Below are 19,110 nucleotides of genomic sequence, written 5' to 3' on the forward strand. Positions count from 1 at the left end.
CATGGTTCTGCTGAATTATTATTAAATGTCTGCATTGTTCAGTTTCCTCATCCGTAAAATGGAATAGTAGTAAATCCATCTCAGAAGGCTGATGTGAATGTTCAGTGAGATCCTGCATATGTAGTGTTCAGTAGAGTGCTTGACTAACAGCAGTGGTCTTTGCTGTCACCCCACCCTACTATGAACCAGAGGAAAATTAGGGGTGGCTTAGCCAATATTACAAACGTGGGCTACATGCACACTCCTTGAGTCTTCCTAGCTCAGATGGCTGCTCCATCTCTAGTTCCTAGAACAGTGCCTGGCAGCCAGTAATAGTTGTTGAATGAATGAACATTGAGTGTCTGCACAAAAGGTAGATTAAGTTTTGGCAAGAATGAAGGGTTTTAGAGGTGTTGGGAGTGTGACAGGTGAGCAGGTTTATGGGTTGACCAAGACAGGCCCCAGAAGGTTTATGGGAGTATAGCTGAGGTGCTGCGATTATATGATGTCCAGGAAGGAGGCTTGGGAGCAGCTAAGTTTACAGACCAGACCTGAGTTGAGTGTGGGGAAGCTGGTCATGTGATGATTAGAGGCAGAGGCCAGATTGGTGGTAGAGCCCATGGATTGCTAAGGAGAGAGGGAACCAAATCCCTTTTAAGATTCAGAATGTGCGGGTATTAGATGCAGTGTTATAGATGAATGGTAGAAATGGATTGTTTTTTGGTCTCACTTATGAAGTGGGATTGGGAATGTTGTTGGTGGCTTAGATCTGGTGGAAGATGGCTGGGGTTTCTGTGGTTGCTGATGGAGGGGAGATGTAAGGGGAAGAGTTCGGGGCTAACCAACCAATAAGATGGAGGAGTCCCTGTGGTTGGGGATGGAGTTAGAAAGGTGGAGGACTGATTGGTTATGGTTTGAATGAAATAACTAGATAAGCTGTGATGCCTTGTACTTTGACATGGCCTTTGGCACTCCTCAGGGTCCTGAGGCTTATACCTTTATAGGCTTTACTTTCTGCTCTGGCCTTGGTTCTGAGCAGCTGGCCCCAAGGTGATTTCTCTCCTTTTGCAATTAAAGTTAGACCATCATGGTCAAAGGTCTTTACCCCCTGCAAGTCATCTTCAGCTTGTGTGTTGACTCCAAAAATGAAAGGCCTAAAGTTAGCAAGAAGATGCAGCTTGTTGGCTTTTCTACCCCAAAAAACCCAGGGGATGATTTTGGCATTCTTTCTCAACAGTGCACTTTGCCTGGGGTATTGATTTTGCGCTCAGAAGTCAGGTATGGGAGAAGACTCATGGGGTCAAGATTTATGTGGTCTGGCTCCTATTTCAGTCTGAGCATGTAGGCCTGGCTTGTGGAGAGGAGCTAGATGCTTTGCTGTTTGATTTCTCCTGACAATGACTTAATACTCCAAGTTGAACACTTAGGAGACTGGGAGATGGTAGCCTTGGGAGTTCAAACTAAGCTTTGCAGCTGAGTGGGGAACCTGACATCCTCACTACCCCACACTGGCCTCCTTATGTGTGTACTTCCTTAGGGGCATATCAAATGATTTCACAGATACTTTCTCATCTGATTCTCACCCATCAACGTGCAGCTTGTCAAATAAGGAAACTAAGGCTCAGAGGAGGTGACTGGCTTGCCCAAAATCACACAGCTTCTCAGAGGCAAAGCTGGGAATTAATGTACATCCTTCTAATATGGGTGAGAGCATCTGGTGTCAGGCTGGCAAACTGTAGGTCCTCAATGAATGTTAGTTTCTTTCTTTATAAATCTAGAGTTCTTCTTCCCACTCTGCCACATTGCACATGCTTCTGGAATTTATTCCCTCAGTTTTTGCATCTCTTCTCTTATGCCTGTGATTCTACACTTCCTCTTTATTTTTTGTGACATTGGCTCAGATTTGTAACCACATTTCATCTGCATCTACTGGGTCAGTCATCCTCATTCTTAGAACCTGGAGTGGCTTTCAGAGACCTAGTTAAAGCCCTTCACTTTACAGATGAGTAAACAGGCTCAGAGATGTGATGTGACTTGTCTGAGGCTGTACAGTGAGGCTGTTGCTAAGACGACTAAAATTGAGACCGCTTCACTTGAAGGTCTAAGGGTCTGCAACAGGTTGGAATTGAAGCAAAGAGGAGTGAGGGGTCAGAAGCCCAGGGGAGGACCAGGGCCAAGGTGAAGACTTTTGTGTGGCTGGCATGAGAAGGACCAGAGGCAGAATGCAGGCAAGTGCTGTGACAGTTGAGTGTCATGTCACCCAGCTGCCAAGAGGCATTGAATGCTGCTGGGGCCTGTTCTTCTGCAGGGTAGGAGATGATGGGATTTGGAGGTTTCTTGCTGGAGGTGGCCATAGGGAACCTTAGGCTATGGCAAAAGTAGGTTGGTACCCTCTGCTTCTTCCCAAGGCCAGTGCTGTAGGTAGCGGTGTGTTTTCTCAAGGAAGCCTCCTCCTGGGATATTTGGGAGGGGTCATCTCAGTGGGTTTCTGTTCCTTTTAGAGGGAGAGCAGTGTGGGATCTGATGTCAGGTCCAAAGCAGCAGACCATGTGGTGACTCTTGTGGCCTTTCTGCAGCCTAATGGTTTTCAGCTGCTCTGTAGAGGATCTTGGGGGGTAAATGTAGGGGATGCTACTGTGACACTGCAGAGAGTACCACCCGCTGTCTTTTTGCAGATATGTGGATTTGGATAAATTTTAATTTTAAAGAGGATTCTGCTGCCCAAAAGTTTGAACACTGCTGCTTTGGCTCCTGTTAATTCTGCAGTCATAGCATTAGGTAGCATAGCTGTCAATGAGATTGGCATTTTTCCAGTCATAATTCATGAAGCAGTGTTTTGTTGGTGCCTCTTTAGTGCTGGGCCCAGCTTACACACTGAATTCACAGGGCGGATGAGGCCAGGTCTGTGACTAGAGGAACTCACAACCTAGTGGCTCAGACACAAGCATTTAGCTGAGTAAGCTGGTCCCAGAAGGCTCTAGGAGAAAGCGAAGGAGACAGCAGCGCCAATTGGGTGTTAGTGTCAGGCAGAGCGCCGGTGAGGACCCAGCCCAGAACTTGGGCTCTCCTTGGGCTTAGCAGGAAGCCTCATGGCTGAGCAATGAGGAAGTGGTGTTGAGCGAGAGCGCTGCAGGCCTGGGGCTGAGCAGCAGGTGCTATGGGCACACACCTGTCTCAGGGAGCCTCACCCCAGCCTGTCTTTGGGAAGGCAGACCTGGTTGTGCTCAGAGAAACAAGTTCTTCTGGACAACCCTGGATAACTCACTTGAAGTCCCCAGAGAGATCCTTAGAGAAGACTGGCCCAGGAGGATGTCAGGGGTTAGGTTAAGAGAAACACAAATGCTAGTGTGCAGCAGTGGTTTACAGCTTTGGGTAATAGGGAGTGGGGGTGGAGGCCCTGCCCTCTTTGAGAATCAGATTAAAGCCTTGGGCTTCTCCCACAAATAGGCATATGTACTCAAAATTTGCATGTAGTTGCAGGGTGTTTATGAGATCCTAGGTTAATATCTCATAGCTTTGATGGCATTTCCATTAAAAGTCAAGCAAAAGTAAGATGTAGGAGCCTACTGGGATCACTTAATTCTGCTTCCTGAGACAGGTGCTAGAAGGCTTCCCCAGCAGGAGGTATCAGGAGGCACTGCAGAGCCCTGGAGTTAGGATCTCTGCTCTGTATGGCTGCTTCCTGTGGTGGCGCCTTAGGTCAGCTGCTTGGCTTCTGGGAGCTGCAGCTTCCTCATCTGAGGGGATGTAGTTGGGATTCTGGGAGCAACAAAGTGTCCACCATGCAGAGTCAGTGCATGTTAATTATTTTCTTCTGATTGGACTTAAGGGTAATGGGTTGGGGGAGGGCAGGAGGTCACAGGATAGGTGCACTTAACAGGTTGTAGCCACCGTGTATGAGATCAAGGGGAGCTAGGCTAATGAGAGTTCTGTCTGTGGAATAAGCAGCCAGGAGCTTCCTCAGTTTGTGCCGTGGCCTGAGCACTTGTGTGCTGGTGGCCTGATAGGATCCTGCAGAGTCCACCACACCACCCACCTAGCTGGTGGTGATTCAGCCAGGGGAAGGTGGCTGATGCTTTTAGCCGTGGGTCTCGGTCCCCCCCCCCGCAGCATAGCCCTGATGATCTCAAGGGTTCTTTTCAGTTCTAAAATTCCTTGTTTCAAGCTCCATATGTGGTGGGTGGTTTTCTAGAGACCATGTTCTGGATGCACCAGGGGGACCAGTCTCATTTGGTTGACCTTTCTCCTTCTGTGTCTGTCTGTCATCTCTTATCTCCCTCTGGACTGCCAGGACAGCTCTCAGCAGTGCTGAGAAGTGAGACCCTCTGTCATCTCCCCCCAGGGATTTAGGAGCAGCTTGTCTTACACTAGGATGAAGAAGAAGGTCAGGGATTGAGTGAAGAGATGTGCGTGGTGTATGGCTGGTTGGGGAGATAGGAAGCAGCCTTGAGCAGACAGCTGGCACCACCAAGCTCCTTGTGGGGACTCAGGCAGCAACTCCCTGAGGAAGGATGGGGCGGGAGGGAGGAACGCACCAGCCTGCTGATCGTGGCGCTCTCTCCTGCAGGTGTGGGCAAGAGCAGCTTACTGTTACGATTCGCAGACAACACTTTCTCAGGTGAGTCTTCCCCTGGGTGCTGGTGGGACATTTGGATTTTGAAACCCCCTTCCCTGGCACCAGAACACACTGGCTTCTGCCTAATGTGGGGAACTTTCTCATTCTGGTTTTCAGAGGAAGGAAGAAGAGGGCTGGAGGCTTAGGTCAGAGGCCTCTGAGTTCCGCCTTAATCCATCTTGTTGAAAATCTCCTTTACCACTCATCGTTTCCCTGTCCAGCATCATCTTGTGTTCAACTTTTTTTTTTTAATTTAAAGTTAAAAAGATTTAGAAGACAGTCCATGCTTAAATTAAAATAAAATTTCCAACAGGAAGGACTTACTAATGTGAAGAATACCAGTTGTCCCTGCACTTGCCCCTCTGCTGCCCCAGGAGCCTGTGTTTATGGGGGGTGTACCTTTCAGCTGCTTTCGGACTCCATTCCTTCTCAGTCTACCAAAAGTGCTTCCACGTTGCTATATGTAGACCTCCCTGGTTCCTTTTAGTGGCTCTGAAGTTCGCTGCACTGTGCATGGATGTACCACAGTTCATTACCAGTGCTCTTGTTATGTGTGTGGTTTCTGGTTGCTTCTGTTTTAATTGATGCTGCACTACTTGGGATATAGTGTATATTTGTTCTTGTACACGCAGTTTCCATAGAAGTGGGGTTACTGGGTCACAAGGTATGTACATTTACAATTTTCGTAGATAATGCCAACTTGCCTTTCAAAGAAGCTGAGATAATTTATAGTCCCACTGAAGGGTTTGAAAGTATCCCTTGTCAACTTGATCAGGGCTTCATTTTTGTTAAACTGATAGACAGAAAGTGCTGTAAAGTTTGAATTAGTATTTCCCTGATCACTGGTAAGGTTGAGCATGTTTTTGATTGTTAAATACATCATGATACAGGGGCTTCAGGTTGGGTTGGCCTGCCTGAGTAAGAACTGAAGTGTGATTATCTTACAGGGAATTGCTCTGCTGTGTTTGAGGGCAAGCTACACTTAGGAAGTTATTACATGGCTAATGCCTCTCTCTTGGTGGCGAAGTAGATTTTTGCCCTCTTCCTCTCCCTGAAATGGCTCTGCAGCTCTGCTGGTGTTGGGGTATTGGAAAAAACTGGCTTCTCTCTGTTACCCTGATGTAGCAACTAAGCCTCAGTTCATCTGTGAAGTAGAAATTGTGGTTGTCCCTCTGATATAGATTGTTGTGGGATCTCCTGAGAGAGTGCACATCACAGTACTTGGAACAAAGTAATCGCTGAGTATGCACAAGCTATTTGTGGTTGTTATTATCTTCTGTTCAAGGATGATAATTACTGATCAACCTCTAGCTATGCTGGAAAACATTCCTCTTCCTCCATGAAGTCCCTCTAACTCCCCATCAAATCCGCTTTCCACTCTTGGGTGACTCTTTCGCAGTCTCTCTTCTTTCTGAGTGTGCTCCCAGTAGCTTGGCACATCGTTGGCTTTAGCTGGAGGCATAATGACAGCACTTGCCCATGTCTCACGCTGCTGAATTCACTCTGCTACTCTCTCTGAATCCATACATCTCTGGCAGGTTCTTTTCTCTGTTCAACAGCCGTGGTGGCCCTCTCTCACCTGAACAGAGTTTACAGCAAGTTTCTCCACTTGGGGACTCTTCATACTTTGCATCTTGTAACTCTGTGTTGAGGGGCTGTCCTGTGTGTTGAAGGATTTTAAGCAGCATCCCTGGGCTAGATCTATCCAGCAAGTGGCCAGTTGCGTTGTAATAACCAACAGTGTCTCCAGACTTAAAAGTCATTCCTGGTTGAGAACCACTGGTCTTTATAATCTGTTTCCAGCTTTCTTTCTCTTACTGCTCATACTGCTTATTCTTCCTTTGGTTTTTAAATTTTTTTTTTCACTCATTCAACTACAAGGTGTTTTTTGAGTGCCTAACTGTGCGAGGACTCCGCATGCCTTGGCGTTGTCCAAGACTGGAGGAGCACCAGGTGCATTCTGGTTGAGCTTTGACCTTTATCTTGCTTCACACGGTCATCTGTGTGTCTCATTTCCTACATCATGTTACATGGGGTGCTCCAAAGGGAGGGAGAACTTGTGTTCTTCTTTGTGGTCACCTTTGTGAGCCTGGACTGGACCGACTCACTGGCCATTCTACTCAAATCCATCTTTCACACAGATGCCCCAAGAAAGCTGCTTAACATGCAGCTCATGCCCCTGGTTAAAACCCTCACTGCCTCCCCATCGCACAAAGAGAGTCCAGATTCTCGAAAATGGCACAAAGGCCCAGAGACCTGGCCTTGGCCCTCCACCTGCCTCCCACCACAGGCGTGGCCTCACCTGCACCATTGCTGTTTTGCTACTGTCTCTCCTGCCTGGAGCAGTGCTTTTCGGACTGTGGGTTGGGTCCTGTTTGTCTTTAGGAAGTTAATTTTGTGGATCGTTAAATTCTTTTAAAAAATAGAATAGAAAAGAAAAACCCAGAGTGCATCACAGGTCTGGCCCTTTCTCATGTTAGAGCTGACATGTCCCCACCCCTGCCCACATGAACAGAGTCTGTCCCTCTTCCCTCAGTACCATCCTAGATTTTATTTCCTTTGTAGCATTTATCACTGTGAATTGTCTTTCTCAGTTTCTTTCACTGTATCCTGTCTCACTTCCATTGGGGGTCCCCTCAGGGCAGGCCATATTTTACTTGGGTCTCTGGGGTCTGGACTTGGTGGGACACTCTGTGGGTGGGGCAGTGTGAGACGAAGGGTCTCTGCTGGGCCTGGCTGATGTCGGTGTGTGTGCAGGCAGCTACATCACCACCATAGGAGTGGATTTCAAGATTCGGACAGTGGAGATCAACGGGGAGAAAGTGAAGCTGCAGATCTGGGACACGGCAGGGCAGGAGCGCTTCCGCACCATCACTTCCACGTGAGTCCCCGTCCCACTCCCACCTGCAGCCCCTGCCTCAGACACTGTGGGTTTTTGCACAAAGTTGAGTAGAGTGCTGGTCGTAGAAATCACTGGGTGGCTCCCAAGGCTGTAGGGAACTGAGCTCTTTGATGACCTCAGTGGGTGGGACTTAGCTGTGCCCTTCCCCTTCCTGAAGATGTCAGAGGACGTGGGGAAGTGCTGTGGCTGCTGTGGGGTGGGCGGATTGGCAGTGGCTGAGCACCCTGGCTCTGGTGTCCGGCAGGACAGTGACTGTGTACCCTCCCCTTGGACACTCAGCTTTTCCCTCAGAGTGGCAATAGCCGTGGTGTTTGCCTTACCAGGTGTTTGTGACGTGCCGGGTCCAAGTGAACACTGAGTCAGTGGCAGTTCCTCTTGGCAGGTGTCCATTCTGTGCGGGCTCCCCTCACCCAGGCCGACTCCTCGGAGGTGGCTCTCTTGGGAGGCCTGGAAGAACGTGGGTATGTGGGAGCCCCTTCCTCCCCGCAGAGCTTCGGCTGGAAAGTCGGTCCCTAGTGTGTTGCCCTCCCTCATTTGTCACCGCGGTGCCTTTGTGGTTCTCAGCTACAGACAGGACAGAGCCAAGGCCTGACTCCAGGTCCTGTGCAGGGGCTCTTGGTTCTTAGGCTTTTGAGGGGACAGATTCCAGGAACGCAGGGCTTGAAGGCGAACAGTTTGAAATTTAAATTTCTGTTCTGCTGTGTGTCCTTGGGCAAATTGCCTAAACTCTCTGGGTTTCAGTTTCCCATGGGGTTTATTTTTAGGATTTGTTTGAATGTTGGGACCTGTGTCCAGATCCCCTGCTTTGAGCTTTTTGTGGGTCACCTCCATTAATTCTCCCATAATTCTCTATGCTTGGTGCTACTGTTATCCTCATTTTACAGAAGTAGTCTGCTCCCAGTGATGGCAGAGCCCTGGTTCTACAGTGGGGAGGCTGCCTTCACCCCAGGGCAGTTCCCCTGAGAGGGCGTGGAAGGCTATGAGAAAGTTCCCTGGCCAGAGACCCCTGTCCTCCCTTCAGCATGGAAGCAGGGTGGAGCCAGGCCTGTGCCATCCCAGGCTCTTCAGGAGCCTCTGAGGGTGGGGAAGTGAAGGTGAAGCACTCGCGCAGTGGCAGCTGGGAGTGTGGGCAGAGCAGGGCTACTGGCTGGGCAGGAGGGGCAGTCACTTTGCCCTGTGCTGAGCACATGAATATCATAGCCTTGAATGACTGAAGCCCTGCGGGTTCCCAAACCTGGGGCTGCCTGGGCACAGTCCTGCGGGACGCAGTGATTGAGCTGCCTGAGTGGGGGCTGTCAGCCGGTGTCCCTACAGTGTAGTGAGGACTTGGGGAGGGCTAGGTGTCAGGATTGATGTTGAAAACTTTGGGTCGCCTGGAGCCTATAGGCCCATGTATGAGCCCCACATGGGGCATCAGGGTTGCCAGATCTGGCCACTTACCTCACTTATCCTTACTCTGGGCCAGGAATGTCGCTAAGTCATCACCAACTTTATTTCACTTAATGCCAATGAAGAAGTTTGTGATTATCTTATTATTATTATTACTATTATTATTATTATTATTATTTTGGTGGTGCTGGGGATTGAACCTAGGGCTTTGTGCATGCCAGGCACGCGCTCTACCAATGAGCCATATCCCCAGCCCCCTGTGATTATCTCCATTTTATGCACAAGAAAACATGCCCGGAGAGGGCAAAGTGACATAGCTCAGTTTCTTAGGATCAGAATTGAGGCCCATCTGATGCCAAAGCTCAGGCCTCTACCTAGTTCATGGTCTTGTGGCCCCACAGACTGGGCACAGCTCCTCCTTCAGTGTCTTCCTTCTGGGGTTTAAAACCAGTTGGGGGCTTCAGGGCAGCAGAGATAATAGACCTGTGCCCTTGGGAGATGCTGGGGGCTGGGAGCTGGGCCCTGGGGCGTCTGAACCCTTCCTGCAGCAGAGGCTCCTGCTGCTGTTCCCCTGCCACACAGTCACTTCTTTTCGGGACTGGGTGGGGTGGGAAGAGGGACTGGCTCCTCCATTCTCTTGGGGAGATTTTGGATGGGTCGCCCAGCTCCTGGGGCAGTTTGTGTTTTTTCAAGGTGCTTGGGAAAGTGGGTGACTGCATACTGGCAGCCTTTGGGCGCTGGCTGGTCCCTGGTGTCTGGGGATGATAAAGGTTGTCCTCATTTAGGGTTCCTTAGCCCCTGAGGTGGGAGGCATGCAGGGCCCACCCAGGGGCCACAGAGACTTGTGCCTTATGTTGGCAGTTGACAAAGAAGGAAGGAGTAGGGAGGGACAGTCAGGGTGCAGAATCATGACCTTTTTTGACCTGGGGCATTGAAAGAGAAACCAAAATTGCATCCTGTGACGGATGCTGAGGTTTGCTGCCCCTGAGAGGTGTGGCTGGGGGAGGGGTGGGATGGAGGGAGGAGGGAGAAGTGAAGAGGAAGAGGAGCCCTGGTGCTGGCCCACAAGTCATACCTGGGGACCAGGATATCGGGCTGGACATTCCACTCAGCCTTGGAGTCCTCACTGGTGAGATGGCTGTCCTGACACCTGTTGGGCCATGTTGTTTGCAAAGATGAATAAGGTGGTGGATGCAGAGTGCTCAGCCCTTGCCTGGCCTGGGCCAAATGTCTGCTGCTGGGACGTGATTCCTGCTGGGCAGTGATTCCCACCGTGTGGGAGCCCAGAAGCACCAGAGCCCTGAGCCCAAGCTCCTGCGGAGACCAGAGCTCCACTCAGATTGAGCCCCTTCCCTGGGCCCCAGGGCCGCCGAGGTTCCCAGGAAGCAGCAGGGGTTTGTGCTGGGGCCATGGCTGGAGGCATTTCTTGGCATCTTAGCCGTCTTGGGCAAAGGAGATTTGCAGAGGCTGCTAGCACTTCCTCTGCTGGCAGGGGACAGTGGCCTGTCTTCATAGTTCCCGGCAGGCACTCCCGCACCCGCCCTGGAGGCGTCCACCAAGCTGGTTGGTGTGCTGAGCTGGCACCGGGCTGCAGTAGGGCCAGGGCTGGTTCTTGGGCCCAGAGCTGAGACAATGGGATTGTCAAGCTCCCTCAAAGCCAAGGAGCAATGCACCCTGGACAGAATGAGGAGTCCTGGGAGATCTCCTGGGATGTCTGGGGGGTGGAGACAGACAGGACCCCAAGCATGGTGGAGGCTCCTCTTCCAGCAAGCTGTCTCTTGGTTTCCTGCCACCTCTGTCTGGGACCCCAGATTGCCACGGAGAGAATAAAGAGCACCCCAGTGTTCACTCTCCCCAGCCCTGTGGTGGTGTGTTAGGTGCCTGTATCCCCATTTCATAGCTGTGGAAACGGAGGCTGTGGCCGGTGGAGCTAGGGTTACTCTTTGTCCTCCGACTGGCCATGAATGTGAAGGCTTCTCAGAGAGCTGGTGGGCAGGCAGGTGACAAGCTGTACCCACCACCTGTCTGCTGCACCCTTTCTCAGCCTGTGCATCCTGTGCCACCTCAGAACCAGGGCTTGGGAAGGAGTTGCTTTCCAGGTGTGCTGCAGGAGCATGCAGGTGCTCAGGGCCAGGCAGGTGGCTGCTAGAAGGTCGGGAGGAAGCAGCCTGTCCCCTCAGGGTTTGCCTCCTGGGTGTCGGAAGAAGCCCCCAGTGACAGAAAAATCTCTGCAGCTTTGGGGAGGAGAGGTGCAGAGGGACATTGTTGGGGGTTACATAGTGCTGGGACAGGGTGCTTCCTGGCCTCTAAGGCCAGGGTTTCAGGGAAGTGTGAAGCTCTGTCCTCTTGTTCCACGGTCTTCATCATCCCCTCGACTGTTGGTGTGAATGCGGCTGCTTGGTCTGAAGGTCCCTACCAGGTGTCTGGAGAGGAACGTTGACACCCTTCTTCCTTCCAGGCCTGACCAGCTTGGGTCTGCATGTTGGGTGGTGGTGTAGCTGGCCCCCCTTCTAGGCACCCTGGTGCCCACGCAGCTCCCACACTGTCCCTGCCATTAGAATGGATAAGCCAAGAGTGGCAGGAAGGGAAGTGCCACCTGCCCCTGAGGGAGGGGACACAGATATACCAGGGCTCATGAATAGTGCAGCTTCTTGGATTGGCATTTTACTAAATCAGATTTGAGGAAGGAAAATTTGTTGAATGTTTAAACAGGGATAGTGATGACATGATGTCAAATACAAAAATTGTCTGAATTCTAAAAATAAAAGGAGAACTTTGTAGAAGTTTCCGGCTGGTGGCCGACTGAGTCATCTGGGGGTGACTCTTTTGACCTGGTCTGCCACCTCAGGGTCAGCCACCCCTCCTCTGCTAGTACCCTGGGGACAGGTGTGAGGAGCCTGTGCTGCTGATGCAGGCCAGGCGTGGGCACGGTGGCCAAGGCCAGGTGCACAGTCCAGCTGCTGAGTGCCAGAATGACTGCTTCTCCCCCACCACTGTCCTGCTGTGGGCAGGCAGGTCATTGGGTCATAGGGATGGGCTGAAGCCCTGACATACACCTTGGCCTTACAGGTATTATCGAGGGACTCATGGGGTCATTGTTGTTTATGACGTCACCAGTGCTGAGTCCTTTGTCAATGTCAAGCGGTGGCTTCACGAAATTAACCAGAACTGTGATGATGTGTGCCGAATATTAGGTGAGGCTGGGGACGGTGGGGTGGAGGGTGGCAGGAGGTGGCCTTACAGGGATGGCTGACTCTGCCTTGCCTTGAAGTGGGCAATAAGAATGATGACCCCGAGCGGAAGGTGGTGGAGACGGAAGACGCCTACAAGTTTGCCGGGCAGATGGGGATCCAGTTGTTTGAGACCAGCGCTAAGGAGAATGTCAACGTGGAGGAGGTGAGTCCCTGGGGAGCGGGAGAGGTGGCCCTGCTCGACCCCCACATCCCTCTCCTCCCCCAGCTTGCTCACGGCCTCTGAGTGAGCAGTGGAAACATTATAGTGACTAACGTCTGTTTGGGTGCTTGCTGGGTGCGGGCCCTCAGAAGGTCTTAGCTGGTGTCTCCGCAGTCCTCTGAGACAGGTACCACATCTGCATTTCTAATCGGCAAAACTGAGGTTCTAGAACATCACTCAGCTAATAAGAGGCTCAAACTTAGATCTGCCCACCCCTGGCCTTCCCTCACCCCTCCACTGTCAAATCATTCTGCTCTGGCTTTCCTGGGGACTTAGTTCCTTTCCTGTGGCTTCCAGAGCAAGCGGGGCTGGCTGGCCACACCATGGTGGGGAACACAGACTCCTCAGAGTCAGGCTAAGGCCCCAATCCTAGAGCCACCCTCTGTGTGGACTTCATTTGTTCATCTGTAGCTTGAGGGGAACGTGAGCCCTGCCTTGCAAAGATTGAGTCGAGTCATGTCGAGTGCTTGGCACGAAGTACATGCTTGGCAGACGCTGGCTGGGCTTTTTCGTGCCTTCTGCTCCCACCACTGGGGTTACTGTTACCTGCCTTTCTGGGCGGAGTGGAGAGGACTGTGCATTGGTACATGGAGCTTCACTGGACCCTAGCACTGGAATGGTGTTGGGTGGTCCGGGAAAGTTTCCGGGCAGTACCTCGGGGCCCCACGTACACTGAGGTGGCATGGGGTGGGCAGACTGGGGTCCCCTCCTGTCTGCTTACAGGACAGGGCAGCTCTGTATTGTCATAAGATTCCAGCTCTAGAAGAAAGGGGTTCTCCCATCAGTGGAAAATCCCCGAGAGTGAATTCCCCTTGTTCACACAGTTTATGGGTCTTTAGTGTCCCCTGTTGACCTTTCAGTAGTTCACCTCCTCCTCCTAGAAAGGGTTTGGAGGACACACCTGCCAAGCCCTTCACGAGCAGAAACAAAGCTGGGCCTGGGGGACAGCGGTGCCAGCCTGCCCGGGCCTCCCGCTGGGTCTGGGCTAGTCCTGCTGTGTCACCTTGCAGATGTTCAACTGCATCACAGAGCTCGTTCTCCGAGCAAAGAAAGACAACCTGGCGAAACAGCAGCAGCAGCAACAAAATGATGTCGTGAAGCTCACGAAGAACAGTAAACGAAAGAAACGCTGCTGCTAATGCCCCTCAGGCCACGCAGAGACTGCACTGCGGTCCCTCCCCGAGCCCGAGGCCTGCAGGGGTCCTCGGGGGACAGTCTCAGTTTCGTGCCGTTATTTAAAGAATTCTCTCCACGTTTTTTATTGGGAGGCGCCATCGGCACTTCCTCCCCTTCCCTCTCGAGTGCCAAGAAGGTGTTGGACGAGCCCGCCCTTCCCACTGGTGCCCTCCTCCCTGCTGAGGCGCCTGGACCTGGTGAGGACGCTGCCAGCCAAGCGGACTGATTAACCAATTTGTACATAGTGTATATTGCTTTAACCAGCTGCACACCCTTGTTCTGCTCTGGCCTTGGCCTCCTTAATGTCACCTGTTGCAACAGACCCTCCCCAGCCCTCCCCACCGCCAGCAGCTTCCCGCGGAGGCAGCGTCTCCTTCAAGCTGCGTCTGTGGCCGACCTGGGCTGGAGTGGGCTCTGTGTTGCTCACTCTCCTGCAGGTTGGTGGCTTCTGTCCCTGCCATGCAGGCTCTGACCCCTCTCCAGGGTCTATGCCAGCTGTTCTCCTGACCCCACAATTGCTCTGGGAGCTGGGGAAACCTGGCCTTGAGGCAGCCCTGCCCTCTGCTGGCCCCATGCCTTTGGTTCCACAGAGGCAGGTAGTCTTGGCCTCTGGCTGACAGGTTTCTTTTCCTGCCTTCTAGATGCCTCTGGTACAAACCCAGAGGTGCTGTGTCTTCTTAGAACCCACATGTTTCTGTTCCAACAGAAAGGTAGGGGTGTGTTTGTGCAGAGATGGGGCTTTCAGGGGGCTACAGGAGCATTATTTTAACAGATAAAGAATATGAAGCCAAATCAAATGAATCAAGTTCCTCACAATTATTTTCTTTCCCTGAGGTTTGATTGGCACAGCAGCACAAGTTGTGGCTGTCCCACTTTGGGTCCAGTGTTCTTATAAAAAGCAAATGGCTTTCTGTCCTTGTGGGGCTGGGCTCCTAGCCCTTTCTTGGGAAGAGCCAGAAGTCTATGATACAGCACCAGGCACTTCTGGATGTAGGGGGTGGGCACCAGGGGCTGCTGAGTAATGGGAAGGACACCTCTGAACTGGGCCAGGAGACCTTGGATCACTGACGTAATTGTTGTAGTATGAAGGCGGTAGGATTGCTTAGCAGACGGCAAGGATGGTAGCGGGGCTGGCTAGGGCAGCCAGTTTTGATCTACCCCAGTCCCCTGGTGAAAAGCCAGGGTGTCTGCATATGATTATTGCTCTCCCCTTCTGTGGGACACATCATTCCCCCTTCCCCTAAAAGGATCACGTAACCTGGGAAGAACTGATTTCAGCATCATGAAGTGTTTTATTAGATTTCCTTTCCTAGGCGATTTCCAGGTAAAGCCCTGATTGGACAATCACATCACAGATCACACTGCAGATTTTCCGTGTTAACACTGTGGATGGGTTTTTAATCAATAAAAAATGGGGGTTTCTTCTCACCTGTTTCTCCACTTGTCCAAACCGCCAAAAGACGGGGTTCCGTGGCAGGCCTTTGCTTTGGAGCTGCAGGCTGGGGTCATGGGGCCATGGGTGGTGGAGGCAGGGGTGAGGAGGGTGCTGCAGGCAGCCCCATCTGGCTGGGGTAGCTGGGAACAGAAGTGGGGTCTCTGCCCTCAGGACTGTCCTGGCTGACCAGGAGCCTGTGGCCCAGGGGTCATACTTGCCTCTGAGCCCTCAGGTGAGGCCGTATGGAGTGCTTGCAAACTCAAGCAATAAGGGTGATCCTGTGAGCTTCCAGCCCGGGACAGAAGCCGCAGTGGCTTCTGGCACCTGGACGCCCAGATGCAGGTGGTGGGTTAATTTTGGTGACGACAGTGTCTGTCCCATTGAGTGTCACATGCATGAATGGGGGGGTTGTTGGGTGGGGGTGGGGGACTCAGGGCTAGACCGACATCCTGGTGGACCTGATGTGAAATTCCTGTCAAACAACAACTTTTAAATGGTTTGCTAGGATTATTTCTGTATTGAAAGTTTCTAATTATGCTTTTTAAAAAAAATCACTAAAAATAAAGGTTCAAGCTGCCAAATTTTCTTTCAGGGTCTTTTTGCTCTGCTCTGAGTGGGCCTGGCTTCTTCCCACCTATTATGTCCACCTCTTGTATTTAGCCTGAGTCTTGTACAGGTGTCAAGGCCCTGGGACACTAAGAAGCCAAGGCCATTTTCTCCATGAGCAATTGGTCCAGGGTTGAGCATCAGTCTGGACGGAAAGCACTGGCTGGGAGCACGCATGGGCAGGTGCCAGGGGAGGCTCCATGTTTATTCTCCACAGGCCAGAAGGACGCAGTGGAAGCTTTTTCCTGGAATGATTTCTCTGGATGTTTTCTGCCAAGCCCCAAGGCCCTGTTCTCAGCCTGGGGAGCAGTGCTGGCAGGGCTGTCTGGAGTCTGCACACTGGAGTTCTGGCGGGGAGCTCCACACCTGATGGAAGAGGCGCAGGCCAGGCCAGGCCAGGATGCTGCCACCTTCCAGAAAATGAGCCCCTTCCAGGCTCAATCGACGGTATCAGAGGGCAGGAGGTGGCCTCCCAGGTGTGGGCCCAGCTACTGCTACTCTTCATCAGCAGCCAGTGGTGGTTCTGACGAGCAGGCCACATTTGGACCAAATGACCCCTCCCCATACCCAGTGACTGAGGCAGAAAGCTCTGTAGAAATTTGTTTTATTCTTATTCAGACTATTTTCAAAAGAAGCAGTGGTGCGGTTTTTCTAAAAATATGCCTTTATAGATTTATATATATGTATATTATAAAATCCATACATGTATTTACACGTTTGCTACATACAAAATTACAGCACTGTGGTATGTACATATCTATAGGTACATTCTTTCTGCTCATCCCTGCTGTGCTTTTCCCCTGGAGCGAGGGAGACCGAATCAGTGGTAAGCAGCTGAGGGCAGGCTGGGCCTGAAGAGCCTCGAGTTAGGGCCTCAACAGACAGTAGGGTGGCTGCTGTGGAAGGAGCAGAAGCAGCAGGGTTAGACCCTGGCCCTCTGCAGGCCCGGTGGACAGTATGTGGAGGCTCCCAGTAGCCTCCCTTACACCCATGGTGTCAGTGCTGCCTTGGAGGAGGGGGTGGCTGGCCATACCCCTATGAGGACATTCTGTGGCCAGGACTTGCTCAACTGGGCCAAGAAATTATATTTGAGGGGCAGGGGGCTGTGGAAACAAGATGAGCCCTCTCAGCCCTGGGCCTTCCACGAAGAAGAGAGGACTGGACCACTAATTGATGCCTGTCACCAACCAGCGAGAACGCCATCTGGCCCAGGCCTCGCTAAGGGTAAAGGACTATTCTGGAGAAGGCTGGGGAGGAGAGTTGGCGGTGGCCAGGGGGCAGGGCCCTCCTTCCTCCCTGGGGCTTAGGATGGCCTCAGCCGAGCTTGGGTACACCCCAGCTCTTAGGCTCCTTGGCCGCAGGCTGGGCCTCCTGCCTGCAGAGGGGCCCCAGCAGAGGTGCATGCACATGGGTAAGGGGCCGCACCTCCCCTTACTCTGGGCCAGTGGCTGGGGCAGGAATGGAGGCGTAGGCCGGGCCTGCTGCTCTGCAGGACTAGGCAGGCCCCTGAGGCTCAAGCCTTCCAAGGCATGCAGATGAGGGCCTCCGTTTCTTCTGTTGCCCATTATCTAAAATTGCGGAGGCAGCAGTGCCTGCCAGGTGGGCTGAGATCAAGTGGGTCTGAGCAGCAGAGCCCAACCCACAGGCTGCTCTGGAAGGTGGCCTGACCCCTGCTCGATAATGGGATCCTGGGAGCCCAGGCTTGGGCTTGGCTAGAGCAGCTTTCAGAGGCCAAGAGGCCCCTGCCTCTTGGTCTATCCACACTGACAAAAGGGAGTGGGTTCTCTGGGACCTATTGGGCCCCAGTGTGGGCGGGCAGTGCAGCTCCCCTAGGCCACAGGGGAGGCCCTTGCTCACACTGCCTTCTAGCTGCTTCCAGTCTGCCTGTCCTCCGTGGCCAGACTCCTCCCAATTTAAATTTTCCTGAAGAATGAGAAGAGCCCTTTGCCTTCGGCGGTGCCAGGCTCATCGCCCCGCCCTGCACCATGGCCCCTGGAGATGGCAGCAGCAGGCTGGCTCCGTTCCTTCAGGTGCGTGTCCATCAGTTGCCGGTCAATGACCCTGTGCATGTCATCCTGCAGAGGGGGAAAGTGGACGGGGCTGAAGGTCAACGCATGCCTGGCCCTGGGGGTGTGCAGGGAGGAGGCCAATGTTGGGATGAGAGATGAGGATGAGGATGAGGATGAGGGTGAGATGAGTGAGCAGCAGCGGCCGGGGCTGCCTACCAAGAAAGCAGTGAGTGGGCACGATGCCAGGATACACGTAGGAGCCACCTGGCAATGTCTCCTCAGGGCTTGAGCTGGCTTCTCACCAGTGTCCCCATGCCACTCCCTTGGCTGATCACTCAGATGCTCTGTCACAAAAGGCCCAGAGAACCACGTAGCCCTCACAGCACACGCAGCCTCCCTGGTGACCAGCACCTGTCTTGCCTCCTGATCTGTGGTCTGGTTTGTTGGCCCCATGCTCAGAAGGCCCAGGGGAACCTGAGTGTGCCACTCTCCAGCCCAAAGCCTGGCCTCAGGGGGCTTCTGCCATCCCTCCTGCCTTCAAATTATTTGCAGCCTGGGCTGCTGATGCCCACGCACTCCTGGCAGTCCTCACCCCACCAGCCTCCCGCTGCAGCAGTGCCATGATGCTCGTGGCCTTCAGGGCTGTCTGTGCCCACTCTGGTCCAGTTCCATTAGCTTCTTTCCCAGGGTCTGACCTTATCCCTTCTTTTTGGCTGCCCAGAAACTACCCCTGCCCTGTCCTACACAGCAGCATCTTTTATTCCACAGAGGCTTCTGGACAGAGTAGTTCCGCTCTTTCCATTCTAGTTGATCTGATTCTGTGTAAGATCCCACCTGACAAAAGGGCTCTGTCATAACACAGTCCGACAACTGCTGGTAAGACACATCCGTGGTCCCCTGCAGTCATCATCGGCAGGAAACTGAACAAGCATCTTGGTTCCTCCAGCCTGGAACCCGGCAGTGGCTCTGGATGTGCTGTTGAAAAGGCCCTGAGCCCTTCGAGTCAGCCACTGGCTTCTAAGCATGGGCAGGTGAGGCCGGGGTTCCGGTGGGGCCCCTCCAGGGGAGCAGATGACCTCTGCAGCTAGGGCAGGAAGTTGGGATGTCTGAGCCTCTGCCTGACCAGCCTGTCCCTCACCTGCCTCACCCAAGCTTCCACCTGGAGGTGTTACTCAAGTAATATCTTCAGGTTTCAGGGTGAAATGAAGGGACCTTCCTGTCTTGTCACCAGGTGGTGGTAAGTACTGATCTAATGTACTGCACCCTGACCTCCTACCCACATCCCCAGTCCTTCCTGGCACCTCTCCTGCTCGCCTCCTGCTCTTGCCTCCTAGTCCACCTTTCTACTCATCCCTCAAATCGGACGCTGGGCCAGGTATTTGCCAACACGTGGCTCCTACCTCCGAGGCCGGGTGAGAACACCGCACCCTGCATTTAGGACGTGTTCAGGAAGATTTCTTTTTGGTCCCAGCGATGGAACCCAGGGTGCATAACAACTGAACCACATCCCCGGCCCCGATGCTGGCCTTCAAGCTTGCCATCCTCC

General features: G+C 52.7%; 2 protein-coding genes across 3 annotated transcripts in view; one reads left to right on the top strand and one right to left on the bottom strand.

Moving 5' to 3' along the window:
* The first annotated feature begins 1,679 nt into the window (after positions 1 to 1,679).
* Positions 1,680 to 15,530, top strand: Rab35 (RAB35, member RAS oncogene family). Its single transcript, XM_048785668.1, has 6 exons — positions 1,680 to 1,683; positions 4,547 to 4,597; positions 7,352 to 7,475; positions 11,955 to 12,079; positions 12,157 to 12,281; positions 13,349 to 15,530. Exons 1-6 carry the CDS (start codon positions 1,680 to 1,682, stop codon positions 13,475 to 13,477), a joined length of 558 nt encoding a protein of 185 aa, XP_048641625.1. The 3' UTR covers positions 13,478 to 15,530.
* Positions 15,531 to 16,143: 613 nt separating this feature from the next.
* Bicdl1 (BICD family like cargo adaptor 1) overlaps positions 16,144 to 19,110 on the bottom strand; it is a 94,740-nt gene continuing 91,773 nt past the window's right edge. For both annotated transcript variants that reach the window (XM_048785707.1, XM_048785706.1), the window contains one exon: positions 16,144 to 17,630. In XM_048785707.1, coding sequence (XP_048641664.1) covers positions 17,469 to 17,630 — 162 coding nt within the window. In that variant the 3' untranslated portion in view covers positions 16,144 to 17,468. The remainder of the gene's footprint in view (positions 17,631 to 19,110) is intronic.

This window comes from Marmota marmota, unplaced genomic scaffold (genome assembly GCF_001458135.2).
Source record: "Marmota marmota marmota unplaced genomic scaffold, marMar, whole genome shotgun sequence".
In the NCBI taxonomy this organism is placed as follows: Eukaryota; Metazoa; Chordata; class Mammalia; order Rodentia; family Sciuridae; genus Marmota; species Marmota marmota.